Source organism: Lutzomyia longipalpis, chromosome 1 (assembly GCF_024334085.1).
Source record: "Lutzomyia longipalpis isolate SR_M1_2022 chromosome 1, ASM2433408v1".
NCBI lineage: Eukaryota > Metazoa > Arthropoda > Insecta > Diptera > Psychodidae > Lutzomyia > Lutzomyia longipalpis.
The window spans coordinates 37,005,207-37,031,384 of NC_074707.1; the positions used below are offsets into that span (position 1 = coordinate 37,005,207).

General features: G+C 38.6%; 1 protein-coding gene across 3 annotated transcripts in view; it reads right to left on the reverse strand.

Annotated features, from left to right (window-relative positions):
* LOC129787101 (zinc finger protein 395) overlaps positions 1-24,685 on the reverse strand; it is an 88,205-nt gene extending 63,520 nt beyond the window's left edge. For all 3 annotated transcript variants that reach the window (XM_055822420.1, XM_055822419.1, XM_055822418.1), the window contains exon 1: positions 23,262-24,685. In XM_055822420.1, coding sequence (XP_055678395.1) covers positions 23,262-23,654 — 393 coding nt within the window. In that variant the 5' untranslated portion in view covers positions 23,655-24,685. The remainder of the gene's footprint in view (positions 1-23,261) is intronic.
* Positions 24,686-26,178: the final 1,493 nt, after the last annotated feature.

The window sequence follows — 26,178 nt, forward strand, 5'->3', positions numbered from 1 at the left end:
CGAATTGTTGGAGAATGATTTGAGGTTTGCAATAAAATTTTAACCTTGCTCAAATTTTAGGGTTTTTCTTGGTGAATTTGATGGGTTTTTATCTCTTCAGAAGTTTATTTTTTTATTAGAAATCTCCGTTTATTGTTTTAATAAATCTTTTGTTTATAAAAATGTTATTTTATTCTTTTCCTTGTAGTATGAAAAACATCTGAGATTTACGATTGAACATAATTCTAAGGAAAAGGAGTTTATTCACTTTTGGTTCTTCTAATGATTTCCTTCGAAGATAAATGAGAAAATCTTGTAGAGAGTAAAAACATTCAAGAAAAGTTAGACAGTTTTTAAATTTTCAATTTAAAATTTGCTAGAAAAATCTAAAGAAGCCACGCCCCTATTTGGTCTAATTTTCTTCTTTTTTTTTTGAAAACAATAAAGCATATGCTTCTTTGCTACGATCAATGATCTTTCACGACGTACGAAATTTTTCAGTTTTTTCCCACAAAATTCCAGTAAATCATGCAACTTATAAACCGAATAAGCCCTTCTTGTCGTTCCCACAGCATATGCTTTCAAGTATCAAAATTCAAATCAACACAAGATCAATGGTTAAAGAGAAGAAAGAAAAACAACAAAATGGGTTAATTCAAGCGTAGAATTTTCCCACATGTTCTGCGATCGATATAATGTGCTAATTGGACCATCGCACTTTTACTTTTCTTTGTGAAACACAATCCATTTGGGCGAGTGGATCATCTCATCGAGTCGTGCCGATGCGTTGTTCATCATATTTTGTGTTAAAAGAGCATCTCTCTCTTCTCCACCCTATCTGGCCGGTATGTTTCGCTGAACATGAATCTAAATTGGTAGTGATGATGACCCAAATTCCTAATATGCATGCGTGAGATGGGATTATGGAGCAAAGTACAGAGCAAACATGAGGAGTGCACCGGAGGAGTCAACTACGGCGAAGGGGCCATACCAGTGAGACTCATGTGGAGTGTTGTTTGTAAAATAGGCACCCATTATTTTATGGAGTGCTGTGCTGAAGCCAATCCCGCATATAAAATGAAGAGAGAAAAAAGTTGTACCATAATACGAAAAGAATTCGTATCTGTGTCTTTAATCGCGCACAATTCACAAATTTCCATCGAATTGCTCGCTCAGGGGGACTAATCGTTGCACGGTGGAGTATCAATTGAAAGTAATACCCAATTAGGCGGCCGAAAAGTGCGATTAAAGTGTGCAATTAACTTTCAATTTCAACCAATATATTGTACACATAATTTCGCCACTGTGCACGAAAGCCATGGGTATCAATTTGAATCTCGCGCCGATACGCCATCACGTGTGCGAGGTAGAACTCGCGCAAGCGGTCGCAGCGTTCCAAACATTGTATCTAATTAATATAAATTACACAGCAAGTCTCTCAATGTGAAGTGGATGTATTTGACTTCCGGGATAGTGTGTCAAAGCCGGCGAATGCAGAAAGATATAATATAAATGTACAAAATGTATAATATCTCTTCTAGCAGTAACAAAGTGAATTAGTTATGGCTCAACCCCCCTGTGCCACTTCCATGCACAACACGTGTTAAGGGGGCCTTTTGTCCACCAACAAACGACATTTCCACTCATATGGAAAGTCAGGCCAAAGAGAGATACCCAGAGGATTCCCTTCTTGCCCCCTTGGAAGTTGTCCCCGCGCATTGCAACTCTCTATGATTCATGAGCTAGTGCAAAGTGCGCGATCATTGAGGAAAAAAAAGGCGCGCACAAGTGACGCTGCTTTGTCTCTTAAAAACTCTTTGTCAACACCACAATTAATGCCCACACAGAATGGATAGAAAAAAAACATACACTTGTGCAGTGTTGCGACAAAGACTATGGAGAAAATCTTCTCTATTTACGTCTCTATCTTATCTGTGTCTCCCGTAGAAAAAAGACAGTCATCAGCAATTTGTTGATCGAAACGCCATTGATTTCGAAATGGCTGATTGGAGTTGATTGAATAAACCTGAACACTGGGTGGGATATGAAATATTGCATTCTAAATGTAATACTTTCGAGGAACGTTAGAAATTTTAATTGAGGTACTTGTTTGAAATTTTGAATTGAGTTTTTTGACAGAAAATTATTTGTACTGTCAAACGAACTCTCAAGCTCAATGTTTTATAAAGTTTATTTTAAACAGAATTTATTCTTAAGGAATAACATGAAAGACAAGCATATTTTTAATAAAATTTTCATTTCTTGCCAATTCATTAGAATTTTTGACAACTAAAAATATTAAATGTCAAATTTAAATTCAAATTCTAACGTAAATATCAAAACGACAAATTTTCCAGAACCCCAATGAATTTTCAATTGATTTTCTTAATCTTTTGCCATTCTTGGGAAATTCTCTTCAAAAGACGATTCACCATAGAGATCTTCATCAGTTCATTTTCATAACCACTCTACAGGTATTTCATCACACATGAAGTGAAAGAGAGAACTCACGTGGTAAAAGACTTTTCTTGAATTTCGTCAGATTGTGTCTGCGGGTGTACGAAAAAAAAGACTCTTGAGGGTCCGGTATTACCCGAAAGTGATTGCAATCATTGGGTGAAATGAATAGAATTCTTCGTAGTGAGTAATAATCACATGGGGCCGGAAAGTGAGTCACTGATCCCCGGCAAAAAAACGCCTTTCTTGAACCACAAAGAAAAAGCCTAATGATTTTATGATCGCTGTGTATGGCAATCGTAAGGCAATAGGTAAAGAGAACAAAGATCGATTTTAGCTTTAATTTGATCCACATGAAAGTGGAGTTTTGCGACAAAAAAATGCCCATTTCTTCGGATTTCTCACCGCAAATTGAGACTTTCTCGCTATTTGTTAAGGGAAAAAAAGAGGTGCACACTGTGAATGACTAAAATACTGCGTGTTGTGTGCAGAGATTCTTTAAGCAAACAGTACATGGTGCACTTTGGTCGGAGGGACGGCGGCAATTAGTCCGTATGTGAAGTACATGGCCATGGGGGAGCAAATAGTAATGATGTGTAGTCAAATGATGGGCAAATGGCAAAATATTTGCTAAAAGAGCAAAAGAAGGAGAGAGAAAAAAATAATGCTACAATGTTATGTGTCATGTTGCTGCAGCTTGTGGTTCGTTTCATGCTAAAATGATCGCAACATAAACGCACGATCGCATGCAGAATTGGAAAATTTCATCGGTGAAAGTTTTTAATTATTTGTTTACAATGAAAATAAAACGGATAAATGTGCAGTGATATAGGCGTGCGCAAGACACGGGGGATTCTTATGCGGCATGCCGGAGGGGAAGACTGTGAGAAAACCAATAGCCAAAGCCATTTGGTGTCATCGCGATCTCAGAGTGATCCTCGCATTTTCACATGGGCACATCGCGCATAAACACACCATCACCGTCCCATCGAGCTCATGTAACGGTTCTCCAGTTCAGAGGTTTATCGCATCTTCCTCGGCCCAAGATGAACCATCTCAGAGCTCAGGTGATGAGTCAAAGAGGTAACAACAACATCGCGGACCCCGGAGACGGGGGATGTGCGCGGCAGGGAGTTTGGAACTGGAACTCGCCTTGGTCATCTGTGGTACGATCTGTTCTCTTCTCCAGTGTGTGCAATTTCTTCTTGATGCACACAAAACACATCGTCCCACCCCCCCCCTCCCCCCGCGCACCTTGCCCTCATGCATTAATCTCATCCATTGACTCTTCAAGAGATGCAACAGCGGGGCCCTCGCTTCGCAAGAACCGGAATGCAATTGAAGAAAACACACCGCAAGATTGCGAGAAAATCGTAATTTGTTCATTTCTCTTAACACGGACACGCTGTTATACATTACGCATTTGTGCAGTGTGGCAAGTGCACTGATCACCAGCGAGATGATTTATTTTATTGCAAACGCATTTCATGCATCATACACCTCATACACCACACTCGGGCATTTTATGCTTTCGCGCCAGAGAGACCACAAGGAATACAGATGAGGAATCACCAATACCGCTGAAATATATCTTAGCATTCGTGAAATGTTTGTAAATGCCGGTTTTCAGGGTGTCAAAGTGACACTTTGCGTACTGGAATGTGCATCAAAATCATGCTCTTCCTGTAACATATCAATTAAGGCAAGAGCCATGAGGAAATGAAATGCAGAGATAAAAGAAATACTTCTGTGACAGTGTATAAGTTGACAAATGTCAATATTTTGACAAGTAACTAATGAAACTATACATGCAATTCTTAGCAGTCAATTAGTTAGTAACGTTTTCATAGACTGGATAGATCATTTGACAATATTTGATGAAAATTATTTTGTAAGATTCGTTAAAATAACGTTAGTAATTTTCTGTCAAAATTGACAGCTATCATTGTGACATTTTAGAATATAAATTTAAAAAAAAAATTTTTTTGAATTTTTCTAAATATTCTATCATACTGATATAAATTACAATACATGACATTTCTAATTTGACAATTGCTTAAAAAATGACAGCTGTCAAAACCAAATTATTTAATTTTATTCTTAGATTGGCAGATAATGATTAGAACGCTTTTATCTTAATATTTTACAAATATCTATTTAAATATCAAATAAAAATTAAATTAATGCACTACGTGACAGTGAAATTTATGAAATTATAAATTGAAAAGTATGTGAAAGTTCTGCAAAATGACGCTGAAAGAAATCACCCAAAGGTATTCCATTTCGCACGCCATAAAAATTATGAACACTATTTAAGACGTTCAACACTGAATTATTTCACATAATGCCTCATATCAATTGCTAATCCCCCAACAGGTTGCTAATTGTGTGAAGTTCTTATTGGGTTTTATGTACTCTACGTGATGCCTTTTTTATTGAGACACATGATTTCTTTATTGTCAATTGATTGGGATTTAATTAACAGGAGGTAACTGTTAGTGATCTCTTTTTTCCCCTCGCACCTTAATCAACCTTTTCCTGTACAACATCGTGACGATCAATTGAGGGTGAAGATCGCGATCGTGACGCAAAGTTTACCATTTTCTCACCGCATTATTGCGTGATTGCGTGGTGTAGGCCACACCGGGTGACATTTATCAGCGATCGCGACTGATCATGTATACCCACAAATATCGAAAAAATATATGTATGTATATAAAAATTTAGGTGTGATCGCGACTTCTTTTCTTTTCGTAATTCTGCCGGAAATCAAACATGGTGTTTTATTTCAAAATTGTCCTACATTTGATAAATCGCACTCAATGGCGTTTCCACATTTTATCGAAATCCGCAGCGCTGTGTATTTCTCCGCAGGGGCACAAGTATAGAGAAATGAAAATGTATTACATAAAGTAGATGAAGTGTAAAATTGACAGAGAGAATAAATTTGCATTGAGGGGACTTCTATGGCGTCAACTTGGAATTTCTAATGCACACCGCTGAAAGCCAATAACTGAAAGTGAAGAAATAGCCTATTCCTAAATGCATTGGATGACTTTGCATAATCCAAACAACACTGGAATTTGCAAATTTCGCTTGTTGCAGCGAAAATTGGTTCGCCATTTTCACCCCAAACACGATCATCGCGCGCGTATCGATCGCCGTGTAGTATGATGGGTGTATTTTTGTGTGCCATCTCCTCTTTCCTAATTGCTCAAAAGTCACAAAACAAACCATTAGAGGCGACAAAATCAACTTTCTGCCCATAAAATCGATGGCATTATTATGCTGATCCGACAGCAAACACTCTTTGGAAAAACTTTCGCTTTGGCAGCAAAATGAAGTGATGGGGAAAAAAAGCTGCGTTGTCGAATAGAAAAACGAGCCTAAAAACCTAAATTCCGCAATACAATGTACACACGCTTCTTCAGGTACTGACCATGTGCAATTGCGCAGACCTTTTCTGTCTGGCCATTTTTTCTTCCTCGCAATCCAACAATCCTCCTCGGTCAAGAAGGTCATGTTGGGGGAAATCACAAAAGAAGATGTTTTTGTGTGTCGATATGTTACATCGATGCCATATACGGTGGGAGAATTAATGGATCCCCGTGTGATTAATCTTCAATTGATGCAAATTCGAAATCGCAAAAGATCATGATCGTCACTGATCACACCATTTCCTATGTAGGAGTTTAGCACACACTGCAAGAAATCTACTAAGAAATCTTAGCCAATTTATAGATTTTGAGATTCTCATGGAGGGAAATCAAATTTAATTTTTTTTGTAGATTTCTAAGATTTCTTAAAAAGATCAGCAGAAATCAACTGTGTATAGCATCCAGAAAGACCAACGTAACCCCCAAAAAATCAAAAAATTCAAACAAATCTCTCTCTGTAATCAAAATATCCAAACTACAGACCATCTCCGAGCGCCTAAAAGATCAATTTCCACCTGATTACATCAGCCGTGACTTGGTTAGCAATCCTAGCTAAAATATCCAGCGAGGTTTGTCGCCGATGGAGCAGAAAAAGAGTCGTTTGTATTGCCGAAAAAAAAGAGATTATTTTGTCACCTGGGCTCCGAATTTGTGTCAATTCCATTTACAGGTTTCAATTTCCGTGTTTGCCTTCAAAAATTTCAACATTTCCACATTTCAGCCGCGAAATGCGGCACAGGCATTGCATAACAATCTCAGAGATCGTTACTTTTTTTTAACGATGGAATTTTAATTAATTGCCATCCGCCTCATCATTCAATCTCACTGCATTTTCAATGAGATCACTTTCCCAATGGCGATAGTGATCTTCTCACAATCATCTTCATCAGGTGTTTTCAGGGAATCTCTTGCGACCGTGGGGACAAATCAACCGGCTCATGGGAGACTCAAAAGGATTACGTAGTGCAGCCAAAAAAAAATTGCGCACAGTGAAATCTTTTGCAGGTGAAAAATGTAAGTCAGTGCCGTTGATTTGAGGTTTATCGCGGCGTCAACCTACTCTCTAAAAAGGCAAGACAATTAACGTTTTGTGTGGCATCTTCGCTTGATGGACAATCCGAGGGAATGGCGCGTCTGAAAAATGGTGTGAATTTCTAAGGTAACAAGGCACACACACACATTTTTCGAAGTATTTTAATCAACGAAACACGGCACTATATTAGCCATAATTGCCACTACTTTTGCTCATTCCCTGAATTTTATTTTATCTTCCACCACCGGAGCAAACTCAATAGGTGCACAAAGGTTGCACAATCAATCGTGCAATTGTTGCGATTAAGCACACTTTGGCTACACATCATTAGTCAAAATGCCATAAATTTCTGCTACTCTACCCTCACTTTGCCATTTTATTTTCAGCTCACAAGTCAGTTTATATACCGCGAGGATTGCACTCAAATTCCTTGGAGCTATTATCGTTGCTCTGGAGAATGCTAAAAGTCTCTGATGTGGCAGGCATTGTTGCTACAGCTATGCTACTGCAGCATCGCATTGTAACTGTACATGCAACAGGTACCTACATATGATTACTTGACAGCTTGACAGGCTCCAGATAGAAAAGCAAACAAAATCATATTTTTCTTTCAATAAAACCCTGATGATGGTCCACGTGCACTGCTTGAAAGAAATTCTTTCATATTTCACGTGAAAACGACGTTGAATTTTGTTAAGGAAAGAAATTTTCAGCAAAAAGCGAGTTTTTTGACATTTCTTCCACCTTTGACAGTAATTTAAATATTCAAACCGCTAACGGTACCTTTCGTTTAAACGGCATATTTAATTTAATTTCACCGCAAATAAAACTATAAAATAGTGAAGGTAATTTCGCAATCATGCATCCCCGATCGCAACTTTATGGGTGATTTCCTCAAACAATGTGTCGCGCACATAAAATTATAGTTATGTGCAATTCAAAATGATAGCAGCGTGTATCAATTAAATGGCACTTTATGAGGCAATTAGTGGGTATATTAGAAATGCCTCTATGCCAATTGGCTACCCAACATTCTTTGCCATTATAGCCATGAGAGAGATCATCAATATCCCAACATAGATTTTCTCTTTTCTATATCCCCAACTTCCTCAATATTATATATTTTTCTATTGCACCGTGAAATGTACTTTGAGCACTTGGAAACATTTCTTTAAATGTGTATTTGAAAATTTTATTCATGTTATGCACTTGTGTGGTGGTTGATGAGAAAGCAAATTCCGGAATTGAATCAATTTCCAATTAATTACTCTTTCAGGTGGCTAAGCCAACTAATATGTATACCCCGGAGACCTTGTCAAATGCTCCAATGGAATTTATATAGTACTGGTAGTGCAAAAAAGTCAATTGCATTTTTATATTGCTTTAAAATTCTCCATTAGATAACTTTGCTCACTGAGAAAAAGTTCAGCACCTTTGGGTGAAAGATTAATTAGTTCCAGATAGAAAATGTGAGACATTTATACTGAAAGAGTGTGCCGAGAAGAAAAATCAATGCAATTTTTCTGTGCCAATTCCTCGCGAGAATGCCATAAAATCTCATTTCTTCAGGTAAATATTTCTAAAAAAAAAAGCAGCAGAACTCAATTTAGTGGAATTAAACGATACCTTTTCCATGTTTTTCCTTGACTGGTGCGATTTTTTCCTCGGGTCATTTGGAAAAAAAAGACAAGGCATTAAAAAAAAATAATACCGAGTCTCTGCTTTGGTGCGTTTTATAAAGGGAAAGTTGGAAAGTGATTGCGTAAAGGCAGACACACAAACAATTCCATTTAAAAATATTTATATATGTATATACATATAATCTGGCAAATAAATAATCACCGTAGATTTATCAATAATTTCTTGCTTCGCATTTTTTTTCTTTCTTTCAAGCATTTATGAAAAAATGCAGAGATAGTGAAATTTTGTGTCACCACAATTAATAAAATGCCAATTGAGAAATAATATCGACGGGGAATTTATTTATTTTTTATCAGGCAGAAGACCCCATTTTATTCTCTTTAGCTCATAGGGTGGTGCAAAAAATACATTGGAAAAATATTTATACTTATTTAATTAATAGATTCTGTTTTTATTTAAAATTTCTCATGACAACTGACGTTTAATTGTTGTTTGACATTTGCAAATGTCAAAGCATTCTAAAATGTCATTCTAACAATAAAAATTAACTCTTTTATTCTACAAAAGAGATCTTTATAAAAATCCTTTGAAAGTTTTCTTGAAAAGAAATCAATTAAATCCTGAGAATGTGAGAATATAGAATTTCTAACCATATTTAACCTTCAAACAAATCCATTTTTAAAATGAATTTCATAAAACCGCAACCACCATGATCGCATTCCGGAAGCAATTCACAAAACTCCCCCGAAAGAGGAATGAAGATGAAGGCAAACAATTAGCGCAATTTTGAGATATTTCAGCTCCTACGGTTTGATCAAAGTTCTGGCTTTTTTCCAGCATTTTTCTCTCTCTATATATCTCTCTAATGACTTGCGAGGAATTGAGAATTAGAAAAAAAAATCAAGGTTCTCTTTATGTCATTTCCTGCTTCTCGCTTATATGATAAAATAACCCATATGGGAGCTTTTTGTGTTTGCTTCATCCATCATTGAGCACAAAACACGGGGCGAACTATCGATGGGGTCTTGTGGAGCGGCACGAAAAGGCGAAATGAATGCAGATTATTTTTGTCATTGCATTTGTGTATCAAGGAGAGATGATCGCGCAATGCAGAAATTTTGATGAGTTTCACCTTGTCCGACGGGGAGAGTGAATTGGAATTAATTAAATGATTAAATAGACGGGAGAGTGTGTTTTTTTTTTGTTAAATAAACCAACACCGCAGCCGGCAGTATTGATTTCTGGTGATCGTACACGCGCGATCGCGAGTTGGGATCTTTTAGAGTGATCGCGCGGTGGTGCCATGACGGGGGAAGAGAAGGGGAGACTCTAAAGGCATTCTGTGAGACCGTGCGGTGTTTTCGACATAAGATTGATGGCGTAGAGGGAGGGAGCTATATACGAGGTATTTGCTTGGGCATTTGTGCAATAGGTTGATCGAGAAATTGTACAAGAGAGCGCGAAAAAGTAGATATATAATGAAAAAGGTAAGTGAGCCAAGGACTAGCCACGGCCTTCCGCCCACATTTTCTATTTCAACAAGCCCGATCCCGCGCGCAATATTGCCGCAGTGGTTGCATTTCGGCTATGCGATCACATGGCGGTTTGGTCTTTGTTGTATATGCTCTGTAATCGCATCACTTCTCACTTTCCATATACCTCTTACTCTTCGGAGCTTAGCCGGCCGGGTTATGTTGCCGAAAGATGAGATTCAGTGATGTATTTTCACTTTCGCGCCTATACCATCGGACCGATCACATTGTTCCACATGATTGGTTTACAATCCAAATGATATTGCGATCACCTAGAGATCAGTACAGTTGATCTCTCTCTCTCAACATAATACGCGGGGAGAATGACCTTTTTTGGTCAATCAGCACTACATGCGGAGGTCATTCGTATGCACCTCGTGTGCTGTGTGAAGATCACCTCTATAACCCACAAGGGAGGTCACACTCCGCAAGGGAATCGCTTCATCACCAATTATGGTGGCACAACGACACATGATTCACATTATAAAATTTGCAGTTGCACATTTCTCCGATGTTAATGAGAATGTCATAAATTTCTCGCATATAAAATACATTACACTCTATATGAACTAATCTTAAGTGCCATTTTATTTACATTGAAGCTTTTAGATGACTTCCAGAGGGAATTGGAAGCACTTGAAGCTTCTCAGAAATTTGTTGGCTTTTCGAAATGAGCATAGTATTGGTGGTAGGAAGAACAATATTATGAAATTTTCTTTGTAAAGCCACGTGCAAATGAAAGGAATCACGAGATTTCATATTAAAAAATCGAAGTTTATTTTATAATTCGTTTAATTACTTAAAAAAATTACTTAATCGTGTTTGAGATCTTAATAATATTTAAATTATTTATAAAAGGCATTGATTGTGATGGAGGCGCCTGGTCACAGTATAGCCTTCGAATTATTCCACTATTTTTAAGCAATAAATCAAGATGGAGGCACCTGGTAATTCCTAACTTGTTAATTTAAACGAAAACGAAGAAAACTATTAACAGCAGTGGAGGCGCCAGGTAAAAACCAGGCGTCTCCACTAATGAATTTATCAAAGGATTTGTACGCTTCAAAATAAATTGAAAAATTTCCTAAAACATTTAAAGAATATTCTAAGACGTTAAACAATCCCATGGCCAAAGGTTTCTTTTGCAAAATTGTTAATTTTAAATGTTTTAAAGTCCCCACAACTTTTCAAACGACCTCGTATTTCTTAGGAAATTGTGCCACATTACGCAAAACCATACCTTTCTTCTGCACCAACCACCAACAACAGCCTCGAGATAAGAGGACAAATATAAAATTGACAAATTGCTTCAACAAAGTGGTAGCATACCTGGCAAAAGAGCCGGTGAAAAGTACTCAATTCAATTCATATTTGATACAAGAGGTGAAGTACATACATATTTTTATAATAATAAAAAAAATGCACTGAGAGATTGCAATCTAACAAAATTGCATTTTCTCACTGCACATGCACACACATGGGAAAAGAGTGCGCTCTATGTGGAGCTTTTCTTGGATCGATGCACACGTGAGGTGGAAAAATTACGCCATACACCATTGCTTTGGCTTTTATACCCCAGACAAAATAGAAGCCTGCAAAACCGGCATTTCGCGAGACTTTCCTGCATTATTCAATCGGCAAATTCAGCACGAGTTGGGTGGAGAGGTAGATATGTACAATATTTTTTACATAAAAAAAATATCAAATTATATACCATCAAAATGGCGTGGCAGATAATTTTCAAAATGCCATATCGATTTGACCAAAAGCAACCTTCTTTTTTTTGCACTTTCACTCCGAGAGGTGAGGAAGTTCACGATGGGAGAGTGACTTGACTATGTGTGTGCGCGCAAAAAAGGCCAGGTTAAATGATGAAAAATGCCAGAGGACCAATTGCATAAATCGATGCTGACCCCAATTTTTGGGTGCTAAATTGCAACCCAAAACAAGAGAATCGACATCAGAGGGTGACCCAATTTGCGAACCTGTTGCACGTTCCCAAATTCCGGATTTATTTCTCATTTTTTGGGTCTCATACTCTGTGAAATTTAATCTGAAAGCTTCAACGGATTGTCAACTTGTTCAAAAACTCAGAGATTCCGTGAAATTTTCATATGAAATCTTATGCTGAAATGACTTTATAAATGTCAGGAATTTCTTTGACAAGGAAATTTGATATTTATTTGTTTAAAAAAACCATTACCACGACTCTTGTAATGTTTCATGTAATTCTTAAACATAAATAATTAACTAGGGGGAAGATTTTATGGCAAAAATGTGTGGTCAAAACCTTTTAACACCTTGTTCGTAACGCTACAATAAATTTTCAATATGACTCTACTGAGAATTATAATTATTTTTAAAGACCTCTAAAATGTTCAATCAAAACGCAGCAATTTGCAAGAGAAGATATAAATCTCAAGAATCACAATTACAGCACAAACTAATGAAGCTTATCCAGTAGCATTTTTCCTTCAAATCGGCGTCACTGAAAGCTCCCAGAAAGCTCGTGCGAGGGCAAACCCCAACATACGACATCCACTGCATTTAATTAGTTGGCCGAGGAGAGCTTAATTGGTTCGAAACGCAATGGAGTGAGAGAGAGAAAAATTTCCACTGCTCCACAGTAGGAATCGGCTATATAGCATTGAGGAGTTGAAGAAAAAAGGCAACAAAATTGGAAAATTGCACTCATGTAATTGACTCAAGGCACGCAGAAGCATTTCTCACCAAGATCACACAAAACACCGTGTGCTTCTGTAATGATTTTTTTCGCAGTGCGTGTACTCCACTTTTGACCCCTTCGTATGCGTCCCCATCATAAGAAAATGAAATGCATAAACCCCTTTCCTCACAGAGGAGACATTTCAGTAAATTGATTGATGTCGAAGATCAATTGGCACAAGGATTTCCGATCGGTTCATTTTTTCGCAACAGAGCAACAAGAAAGCCTTTCACGGTCAGAATTTTAAAAAGTTTGGCGCAAAGGAGAATGTTGTGCAGAATTTCCTTTCAGAAAGTTAAATAAGCGAGAGGTGATTGGCAAAGAAATCTTGTGAGTGGTAATGTCAATTTGGGTAGAAAGGGTTGAATGTTTAATTTTACTTAAGTGATCAGTTCTTGAAAATGATAATTTTTTTCTTAATTTTTTTCTGTAGGCTTTTTGAAAGTACAAAGTGAGAGAGAAAGAATTATTTTGTGAATGGATTGCAATTGAAAGTAATTTAAATTTAATTGTGTCTTGTCAATTGGTTAATTAAATGTAGTTTTAAATAATTAAGATTTCTTGTTTTAATTTAAAAAATTATTAAGATTATTTAGTTTTTATGGGAAATGTTTAATTTTTAAAAAGTTGAAAAATTAGCATTTTTTTAAAAGAAAATTTGAAAGATTTTTTTTATAAATCTTAATAATAATATTTTCATAAAAAAATTCTAAAATATCCAACATAGAGAAACGAAAGCTTTCTAAGAAAAAGCTCCTCGATTTTTTAGACGAACCATTTTCTGCTTTTGTAGATTAATCATAAAAGCACAAAGGAGTTGCAAATCAAATTGAGAAAATCGAATTTTCACTTCCAATTGTATATCTCGCCACAATATTGCCTGCCATTTGGCTATCAAGCACCGTGAATTGGCGTTTTTGTTATACCCGGCGTGTCCCCCGCTGCCAATGGCGCAGCCATATGATTAAAAGATTGCGCATTCGCGCACCTGTGCAGTGAAGAGAGTTTCGCCGCGGAGAGACGCCGAAGAATGAATTGCATGTGCTTTTAAAATAGAAAGTTGAGAAAAGAGGAGAAAAGCGCACCATGAAGTGCGCATTGAACAGAGTAATGGGACACAATAGAGGTCCAATAATTTCCTTCTTAACGTACAATTCTGCCATCTTCCTCGAGATACAGCGTCATTTCTTATGTGAGGTAAGAAAAAAAATTGTGCTGCTGGGGCGATAGCATAAGAACACCACAGGCTCGATCGCCATAGATTGTACACATAGTCACCACGTGAAGCAAAAGCCAGGAACTATCGTTGGCAATTTTCTTTTCTCTCCCATCTTCAATATTTATATCGCGTACATTTCCATGATCATTCGCATTCGTATTTGTATATAACGGGGTTTTAATTCCAAACCATAAATGCGCACTTTTGAGCCGTAGATCGCGCTTTTCTATCGCGCGCCGCGGCCTTTTCCATCGGTGGTGGTGAACGAGCCTATACACCGAAAAAAATGAGTCCATCAACACACCCAAAGAAGAGTGAATTCTCCACGCAGTTTTCTCTGTATGCTCGACTAGGTTCTCGGCAAAATGCGAAATAAATAATAAAATAAAAAAAAGAGAAATAATATTGTGTGATCTTCGTTGCGATCTTCACACGAATGCCGGAAAATGCCGAGCGTGAGGAAAAGGTTTATTTATATATTTCATCAATTTGTAAAGAGAAAGATGGATTAACTTACACACTATTACGATTTAAAAAAAAAACCACCAAGAATTTGAAACACCTTTCCGACCTTTCTGTTCACCCTCTTGCAATTTTCTCTCTCAAGATCACTCGAAAATTCACTTGATCACACAAGAATTTTTTTTCTTTCAAAAAAAATGTCCTCAGGCTGCAAAATGCAGACCAAACAAGTCCAGAACGATTAATAAAACGCTTTTTTTTTTCTTCAGTCCAAGAAAAACGATCCACCAACTCTCTCTTTCGCGAGTCGCAAAAAAACTGAATGACCCGAAAATTGCGGTGCCGCCAGAGGCCCGTGTTCTTGTGCAAAACAGACAGAGATTCTACGCAAATCACAATACAGCGACATTCCGGGAGCCGTGCTGATAAAAGTGCTCGACCGCCGCAAAAAGCTCCTAATGCGAAGTAGATTTTCCGCCAAGTGTCGGCACATGGGGACGTCATCAGGCAGCGCTTTAATCATCGTCAAGCACACACCAAGGCAAGGCCGCTTACCCGGGAAAAGTCGCGCAATCACGATCAGTCACAAGTGTGAGAGGGCCGAGAGGGACAGGGCACTTGTATGCTTGAGAAATCTGCCAATTCTCCGGGTTTTTTTCCCTCTCTCAAAATCTATGTTGATTGTCTAATTCAGCTCTCAATGTTCCTTTTTATGATTTCTTTTTTTCTTGTTTTTTTTTATTTGTTTCTATTTCTGCCGGCTTTTTCTTCACGGTACATATAGGAAATAAAATCAATTGATGATCTTAGAATCATCCAGCGATCATTCAATGCTTCTCAATCACATCTTTTGCATAAGAGCTGCATGGAAATTTTTGTGATCTTGATACTCGCGATCGAATGATGAAAAATTGTGGCACGCTGGGAGGAGTCCTCCATGCCACACTGAACGATCAAGCCTCGTAGTTGCTCCACTTGCAGGAAGAAAATCTCCGTTCTTGAGGCCGTCGTGTGTGCATATTAAAACGACAGAGCGGTGCTGCTAATTATGCTTGATCACCTTTGAGCGATCGTGGAATTTTCCAAGAACTCCCCAGCATGGTATTTTAGTGCAAAAGCTGCGGTGTGTGTGCGCACCAAAAGGGAGTCTCTCACTTGGCAATCAACATTGTAAAGAAAAACGGAGCATTGGCTGGCTCCGAGGCACTTTGCTGAGAAATTCCTCGTCGCGCGATCATCCTTCGCGATCACAATGAGCAATTCATTGAGTTCAATTGAAATTTAGCATCTTTTTTTTTAAATCATTTCTCTCCACTCTTCTGGAATATTCCTGAAACTTCGCACTAGAATTACTTGCATGGATCGTCAATTTGCGCCGTCACACGAAATCTCATTGTTTTTCCAACATATTGCAATACGAATGTTTATTTCATACGCAATTTACAAATTACAGCGAATCCGAGGGACAAACGTGCGCGCGCGCGGGGATCTTCTCCGTTGGCTTTTGGTGCCACGACCAACACAATTTTGCGATGAGTCACTATTTTTCCTTGATGCTGTTTACGCGATCATCATCTACAGGATGATGTCACGGCAGCACGAGCCTCACAACACCTCAATCTTGCGATCGCATGGGGGGAAACCCACGCGAAGAAACCCATCCTCCTTATCAGAAACCTCAGCCGCTGCGACAGGTGCCCCTCTTCCTCCCCCACCGAAACGGACCACTTTCGTGCCAGCCGGGCAAAACACAAACTTCCGCACAATGAAAATCGCGATCAAGACGTGGAGGAAGGGGGCTCGTGAAAAACCCAAAGAGTGATCTGATAACGATGAAAAAGTTGTTGTTTGCCGCTCGCACCTAATCGATTGTTTGCCAAACAATATTTCGTCCTCTTATCATCGCTCTTCCTTACAGCACAGCCATAGAGTACAGCAAGGTCAACGATACTCCATCTTTGTCCAAAGTTTTATCTCCCGTGACGTCATTTCCGATTGTTCCCCCAAAAATCGCCGTGTGTGTATACGAAGAAGAAAGAGTGTATGCGGGAGATTAGATAAGATTCGGGTAAAAGCAAAGCAGATTTTTTTTCTAGAGAGCGCCCTAACGTGGTAACAAGAGCCCACGTGATGTTGTCTGCAGGTTACGGCAAAATCTTGGTAATTTATTGGGAACATGGCTTCCGGGTTTTTATGAAAGAAACCTTGAAGATGATTACGGAGGAATGTCGAGAACTTAATGAGTTTTGCTAATAAACAAGAATAATGAAAATTAGATTTTGGCATTAGATAACATTTTCTTGCTATTTTTCGCACTTTTTGTGCGGAAGAAAAGTAAAATTTCTTGTCCATTTTTTAAAGTGATTTTCTTGATAAAAATAGTTTCTTTTAATACGAAGGAATCATTTTAATTTGATCAAAATTCAAATGTTAATTCTCTTAACAACATTATTAAATTAATAAAAATATTTGATTGATCAGCAATTGAAGTCTTTAATATAATTTCCTCATTATTTTATGAACTGATAACAATTTCAAACATATAAAGAACAACTCATAAAAAAAATTAAGTGGTGACACCTCGTGGCAAATTTCTTTGAATTAAAAACGCCACAGGTTTTTCCCATTAGCCCAAAAGTTCTGAATCATTCATTTCTGAAAATTGCAAACAATATAGCCCCCTAATGGGGATCTCGTGTTATGCCTCCAGTCAACGAAAAGTTCTCTGGAAGTCAATTAAGATGAATTTTCTCGGGGAAAAAGCAATCCAACATACGTATTTACATCAAAAACTCTCCTCGCACATTTTCCATTCGTTGCAACTTCTATAATCTCTTTCATCATGTCAAATCGTCTAATTTCCTTATGTGCCCGATATTTCATCACTCCATTGGAAGGTCTTTCATTAGATGGCCGAAGAGAAAATAGTAATTTCAGATGACTGAGTAAAGAAATTGCAAATTCCTCGAAGTCAGGGCGCAATTGCTCTACACACACAACACGGTTCTCATTGTATAATTATCTTTTTAGCGGGAAAATGATTTATGAAATTATAAAGACATCATAACAACTCTACAATTTACTGTGTATTTGAGTGCGTGTGTTCTGTATTATTTTTTTGCCTTCCTCGGCTCTTTTTCTCCGCGATATGTTGTTTTTTTTATTCGTGTGATTCTGGGGGGAATTCCGCGGCGCAATGTGTATTCCCTCAACCGGCTCCGCACTATCATTGTTTACCATCCGAAATTCACCGGTAAAATGTTTTCACCTCCATTGTTGCCCACCTCCTTGTGCCCGCGGAAGAAAATGAGTCTCATTGGGTTTCTGCGCGCGGTTTTCTTATATGCCAGCCCAACCTCCCAACCATTTTTCACCTTCTGTGCTCTTTTATTTCATTTTTTTTTCATATACACCTTCTTGGTGTTCCCGTGCTTGCGAGGTGCCCGCTGTATGCGAGGAAAAATACAAATCAAGACAAACACAGGTAAGAATAGCACATTTTGAAGTACCGTTCATCGTGTGGTCTTATTCTGTTTTTAGGTTAAAACCTCATAACGCGGAATTGTATCCATTTACTTCTCTTTTGCGCTGCCTTTTTTTCCCTCGCGCCGCATAAGAAAGTCTTCTTTGGGAGTACAGGTGAATCGTGTACCTTTGGCCAATTGTTGCCCGTTGAGGTGAGAAAATATGCAAATCACAGGGAAACATGTGAGCATTGGTGATTTTTTTCCAACATTATTTCCAACACGAAATGGCGCGAAAAACAAACAGTTGCCAAAAGCTTTTCCCCTTCCAACTAAAATACTTTCAATTGTAACTTTTCCGTTAAAACCAACAAATCCAATACAAATTAAATACTCCAAAGATGATAATGCATGCAAAATTACATAGGGAAAACAGTACAGAAATTCATAAAGAGTTTCATTTTCAAATTCCAATGCAAATGACATTTCTTTTTCATAAACTTCATGGCAATTTAAACTTTTTCAGCTGTAATAAAATTATGTAGAAAACCTCTCTCTTTGGACTGTTTTTTTCGGCACTTCCCATTTAGTTCATTTAACAAAAACAGAAAGTAAAATGCGGAGTTGTCTCTAAATTTATTAGCTTACAAATTTATATACAATTTAGTTTGTAAGGAAATTAGTTAACAAACCACCATTTAACTGCCACTTTGCACTTTATTAATTTAATTACTCCCCGCATGACTTTCATTGAGAAGTTTGCAATTTTTTTTCGTAAAAAAAAGACCATTAAATCTCAACCTCGTGTAAATTAATGCCAGGGTGAGGACGCACTCGCACTTTGAAAAAAATTAAATAAAAAGCTTGAAGTTCAGTTGTGATTTTCCTTATTAGAAGTATCGTATAGGCCATTTGTATAGTAAACACGAAAAACCAGCAGAAGCTGCCGATTTCCGCACTGACGCCGGCCGAGTGAAAAAAAAAGCTCAATTGGAAAATTTTTCTTTCCCCCCCAAAATACGCCTTCGCATCGAGGCCGTGTCGTCACAGCGCCCATTCTCCATCATTCCATTTGAGTGCGTAGCCCCAAAAATGTGTGAGCGGGGCTAACGATCCAACGTATTATTTGGTATGTTGTCGATGAAAAAGTCCATGGGAATACACACGCGTCCCCCTCTTGGTCCCCCATGCTCCCGCAATCCGATACGCATTTTACGGCGGCGGAATGTCGTGGTGTGCTCGTATATTTTGGAGCCAGAAAGCACCCAAACTCACTCACTTGTGTCGCGCCAACACTACGCACACGCCGGGTGAGCTTTTCGAGGGAGCTTTCTTCAAGGCAACGCATACACATAGCACGCGCGCGGGTGGCTGTATAGTTTACTATGAGTATACACAACACATATCTCACAATTCCTATACCTCCTACCCACTCCGAAAGTTCTCCCCCCGTAAAGCAGGCGCTTGCGCATCCATTTTTGCGTAGTTTCTTCCATCACAGCAAGTGTTGTGATGTAAAAAGCCACACATCACATGACCTCATGAGCTTGTAATTTGCTTATTGGGCACCAAAGACACCAAAAATGTGGAGGATCTCTGTTTTGGAAAACGTCTGGCGTGAAATTCTGGGTCAACTGTCCAACAATGGATTGTCTCATCGATTGGGAATTTTTGGTGTTATTTGCAAAACAACGGATTTCTTATGTTGACACCTCATTTATGACCCATTAATGGCACACAGAGAATCCCCCAAAATTCAATCCAGTCGGAAGCTTTCATTGAGCCCCAAAAAGGGTGGATTTTCAACTTCCGCTCCAAATTAAATTCTTAATTGGCAGGTGTCGATAAACACAAACATGAGATTAACCACTAATTAAACCATATAGCAACACAGATAGCAATTCCTCCTCTGAGAAACCTTGACTTAGCATTTTGATAAACTCAAACTTACAACTAATTTGACAAGCGAAAAAAAAATTTATTTGCGATAAGATGCGATAAAAGCACTCAAGTTTTAAGCTCTATTCTTCCTCACATAATGACTTACGCATATAATCCGATAATCTTGTTTGTGACACTCACGTTTTAGCATATCTTAAACCGCGTTTGTGGAAGTAATTACCAAATCGAGAATTTAATTTATTTATGTATTTTTCAATACGAGCTTTAGTCATAAATTCAAGGAAAACAACGTTCTCACCAAAGAAAATTAATAACTTATGGGAAAGTTTATTTTATTTGAAGCAAATCTGCATGATTCAAAATGAATTTTGGAAATTTGCATTGCTCGCTTTTATTAGCTGTGATATTAAAATGTTTCCATTACGTAAGTAGGTTATAGAACAAAATTTAGGCAATAAATTATTTTTCTGAATTTATGATAATTTTGGGAGAAATTTTATTGAAATTATTATGTGGAATAAAATTTATGTCATGTGGGAAAATTTAATGAAATTTATTATTTATTTAACAACACATATCTGGCCCGCTGAATGGGTTAAATTTTCATTATTATACGCAGTGAAATTATTACGTTACTTTCATTTGTAGCCCGGCTGGCAAGATTGAGTCTTTTTTTATTAATCGCTTAAGAATTTTCGTACCTACACTTAAATCAATTTTAATTACGTAGGTTCTTTTTTTATTTTAATAATTTAAAAATAAATATTAGATTGAAAAACAAAAAATGCTTAAAAATCTCGATGGTCCAGCCGGGAATCAAAGTCTCTATCCATTTTACTTTTATTAAATTCAAAAATAATTTTTTTATTAAGCTGAAACTTGTTAAATAAAAGAAGAAATGATTAAGAACTTTTTAAAAAAGATCCTATTTGAGATTCAAACACACTATAAATTAAAATAAATAAAGCACCATTGAACCGTTAGACCCTTAATGGGTTTAACTTTGAAATTGTTTCAACTAATTCTGGGGATTTCCCCATCATATATGTGGGGCCCCTCTGGAAGATCCAATCAACCTTTGTACTTAATTCTAAAACATAACCATATCTCTGAATGGTCTCGCATCCTCCATAAATCTTCTCTTTTTGGTCTGAAAAACTTTCGAATTTTTCAGCCATTAGTAACCTTTCTCATAGTGGAATACCATCAAAATAAATTAGTCTATTTTTGGATCTCATTTAATTCTCTTTATTTTCACCTCCAAATTCAGAAATTTATCGCACAGCAGTTATGCAATTATCAAAAAATATAATGTAAGTATATGAGTAGGTACATCATGAGGGGCAGAACACATCGTGTGGAGAAAGTTTCGAGATAAATAGGCATATTAGTTGATAGAGATCTTGAAAACAACTTGCAAAAAAAGGGTTAATCAAATGATTTCTTTTCTGTAGTGCCGCTCTAACGTACTCTCAGACTTTTTTCTCAATGGCGCAGTTGAATTGTGGCAGAAGGAATGTGTGTGTGTGGGAAATGCTATGTACGTATGCTATATGCGGGGGTGAAATTTTCCAAGCAGTTGGTTAATAGTGCAGAGGATGGAGGGAGAGATCCACCCTTGAAGGTGCGGCCATAAAAAGGAGGCTTTCATGACCTCGGAGCTCGGGGAAATCGTTAAATTTTACGTACAACGCGCCTCTCCTTTCTCTCACATTTTCAACCACCACCATGAAATTAATCACAGAATGGTGCTGCAGTTGCGAGTGAATTAATCATTCTCTAATCAACAGGGGTGGTATGGTGGAGGACAACTTGTGGAGAGAAGAAGTAGAGCAGGCTATTGGGTCAGGTTCATCCCTTTTGTGGGAGTCTCCATTTGCCAGAGGAAGACAATAGGATGGAATTTTCCTTCGTCTATTGCAAACCATTTTCCGCACATGGTATCTCCCTCTCACGCTCACACGGACTCGCGTCAAGTACCATTAGGTATGCGGAAGCTTTCCATACATACATTTTCCCTCCCTCTCCGGTATATTCGTTTTTTTTTGCAATAGAGCGAACACAGAAAAGATGGTGCTCGTCGCCGAAACAGTGAAAGTTTCTCACGCAATTTCAATTAGAGCCACTTTTGTGTAATCCCACCGAATTCCATTCACCGCACGAGGAATTCCATCTGACAGCTCTCGATTGATTGTCTTTCGCAGGTTTCGCAGGTTCCAGCCCCTCCGTTCCCTCTCTCTCTCTTGCTACAGGTGACCTCATTTTAAATCTTATTTTTATGCATTCCCCATTTGCTTCTAAAAAAGCATCAAAATCAGATCAAGCATCATTTTCACATGGAAGCAATTCGTTATGAAAAAAAAAACGTTACGAAACGCGACCACCCCCTATGGCCGTTGTGCAAACATGGCGGCCTCTGAGATCACATAAAAAAGCAGCCTAATTGTGTCATGGATGGTCCATTGTCTAGCCATTACCAATGGCATTTGGTGGGACGGTGAATGGAATTTCTCATTACCGCCACTTGGTCTAGTGAGTGTGCGATCCCCACCTTTGCAGAGATTTATGCAACGTTTTCCAATTTCCGATGTCCCTCTCGTTTGACTTTTGCCCGGCAACACACAAGAAAGTGTCTGTCTCTGCGTTTCTCCGGCATAATTCAGTATTTTTTGGGTGATTGGAAGAAAATGAAAGTTTCCGCAATGGAAATCGCGCGCAAACTTTTTTTTTATACATATTTGCGCTAGCTCACCCAACCGGCACTTGCCGCACACATCCATATAGATCTGTTACCCACACCTTATAATTGGCGATTTTTTTCTTTCTTTATATTTCTTATTTCTTTCCAAACCCATCCCGCTCGACGTGTCAATAATTCCAAACGGTAAGCCTGATGGTGGCGCGATTCACCTTGGAAGTGTGAAGAATTGGAGACACCGGGGAGGAATTTTAGGAATTCAGGTCGTGCTTGCGGAAGTTAGCGGTGTGCCCGAAAAGTTTTATTAAATATGGCACAATTTTTTTTACGTCATTTGATATTCAGGTTCAAAATCGGCTTCCGCGCATCGATCAATCATTTCGGGAAGACTTTACCCGGTACACTCCCCCTCCCTTCTATACCGGCAATCACCTGAGCCCCTTCTCTTAAGTGAAAGGTCTATCCTTGACGCATAGAGTTACGACTCTGACGTGTGGCTGTGTATGCGATCACAGCGAGTCTAACACGGTAATTTATGTAAGAGCACTCTATAAAAGTATTGAGCAATGCTAATTTGAAATTTGACGTGTAGGCGAAGCCGGTTTCATATGCGGCTCCCATGGGTAGAGGAAGCGACCTCTACGATTGGATCAGTAAATCATTTGTTTTTGTAATATGTGATCAAAACATTAAAGATCATCTCGTCTATTACCTCTTGTCCGAGTGGTTGAATCCTCACGTTCACCTCGTCCTTGATGTTATCGTGAGTGATCACCTCGCCAGCACACTCGCGTCCGTTAAAGGTAAGAAAGACCTTCTGTCCTGGGCGCAAGAGAACGTTCATAACAGATTGAAAGCCCGGTCCGATCAAATCAGTATCCCGAAATTCGCGATTTAACCCGCGACGACCGAGATCCTGCTTCTGATCGAAACGCACAGAGTACTTGGTATTGGGCGTTAAGTTGATGCAGTTATTATTCTCCTGTGCACTAGCAGGAGTACGTACCGAGTGTATGACACCGGAATAGAAAAGTCCGTCAGTGCCGGGTGCACAGACACGGGTACCGATTATGGAACGCTTTGCTAGACGTTTTCCTGTGGACATCTTACACCACTATTACACAGAATAACACCAAACTTTTATCCTTCAACACACTTGAGCTTCCTTTCTTTTCTCTTCCTTGCTTGCTAGCACTCTTTGCTACAAACACAACAACTTCTACTGATTTACTCTTTGTTAGTCCAAAATATCAACACTCTTCTCTGGAAAGATTAGAGTGTAATAAAAATTCTCAAACAGTCCTTTTTAAAATTTTTATTTTATTAAACACACTTTTTTTGGCTATTTGCCTTACAGTTCTATCAGAGTCTATAAATTATTATTTTTATTTTGCTTCTTTTAGATGGTTGTAGTATAAAGAAACCTTTATTTTTTTAAAACACCTTTCAATTGGATTTACACAACACACCTGATGTGGTGAATTTCAAAAAGGAATACACTTTTAAACACTTTGGTCCTTGCCGAATTGAAGAAAGAACGAACACAAAAAAAAGAAGTGGAGACCTTCCTACGATACAAACGAGGGTAGTCGAACGGAAATGACACTGAATGAAACTGAACTACCAAACGGGCACCTCACTTGGTGGCAGAGAATTCCAAGAGTGCGTGATATCTTCACATTGAACGGTGAGCCTTGGGTTGGACACAGAGTCACAGGGATTTGTCACAGTGGCACCTGTACGATCATATCGGCAACAGAGAGGACGGTGGACCGCCGTAAACATGCGATAAACCATACTTTGACCAGTTAATGTCCTTCTTGCAAAAATAGCAAAACCCCCAATAGTATTCACTTCCCTTTTAGATCCAGAACACTTTGTCAAGAGCGCCTGCCTTTGTACCGGAATGAGTACCGATCTGAACACACCGAGTGTCGAGATGTGAATGAAGTGCGGGCTCCGTTTGCTTGGTCGACGCAGCTGTTGGGTACTCTCACACAACCATTCAACCACTTTCAATTGCTTTGATTGCGACTGTATGTGTTGCGCGCACAACTACAGCGAAGCGCTTGTTGTTGCTCAAAACGGTTTTTCTGATAACAACCTTTTAACACGAATTTCTGTCAGCGACTGAGCGCGAAACTTTTTACGTTTCGAGCCTTGTCTCCGGCCGGCTTGTGTGTGAACGAGAGGGTATGACCAATGTTTTCCTGCCGTCTCATCCACACGCGGCTAACACAGCTGATCAGCTTGAGGGAGATAGCAAATAGAGGGGAAGGTGATGTAATAGAATGAGAAAGATTGTGAGTGGGGGTAGGGCAATACATAGGCAAATCCCATTGTGGTGGGGATAGATGAGATTTTCTATATATGCCGCGCGATACCTACATTACACAATTACACATAGCAGGGCTGTGCAATTTAACATTAATTGCGTATCTGGCATTGTTTACTCCTTCAATTGCCCCTTGACGCTATCTGGAATCCTTGAAAATGCATTCTAGATGCATCTAGGATCAATTGGGGTGTAAACAAGTTCGGGAAAGTAAACAAAATAGCCGTTAAATGCGACTATTTGAGAGGAAAATAGTTCACACAGATACATAGACAAGGGGGGCCCTGATGGGAAAAAGATAGAAACAGGTTAGATGTACAACTAACAACAAAGAAATTAACTATTCGTCAGAGCGAGATAGGCGATACCCTTGCAAGCGAATTCATTGAGAGGCCAGGGAGGCAATAAAAGATTCTTTTCATGCAAAGAATCAAAGAGATGATTAAATTTTCTGTCAATAAATCTCCATTTTGTCCTCATCTTTTCAATTTCCAACACCACCGATGGCGATGCAGATTAAATGACCCGGAATCGCATTCATTGAGCGTGTATTGAGTTTAAGTTGGATGTGTTTGCATGGAGAAGAAAAGAAAAATTCAGAGATTTTTTTTTAGAGATCGAACCCCTCCCCATGTATTGAATGAAAATCATAAAAATCTATGCTTCAAGCCGGATTTTAATATTTTTGTCCCTTCATCTCTCAATGGGGTGTCATAAATTTTGTTGCACACAATAAATTAATATGTCTCCCCCTCTTGCGCGGCAATTTTCTCTCCTAACTAAAAAGAACTATATATACAGTTTTTTTCCATCTCCTTCCAACATCCATTGAATGGGGATCTCATGGCTTTCAATATGAGCGAGATGGAGTACAAAATCACGAATTTATAAACTCTTCCGGGATTTCTTTGGTGGAGTTTGTTGAGGAAAAAAAAAGTATCAAAATGACGATGTGTGCGTACGTAGCTACATTGGAAAAACTACGCAGAATACGCACTTCTATTGCCCATTGCAATGGTGTGTGCGTATCAAAATTGAAAACACTGCCAACGTCCGTCGCTTCTTGGTACGACCCGAGCCGGGTTGCGAACGCGTAAACAGTGTTTTGCATCTCTTTCGCACGTGCTGCAATCGGGCTGCATAGCAACTCAGTGCTGGTCGCTACACCGTGCATACCATCAAACGCCCGGCTACACAGCTGATATAGAACAACAAAACCACGTGACCCCCACCATGGTGTCCTGATTGGCGGATTGCCGTGGAATTCGCACTTGCATAGAGGGCGCTACACACC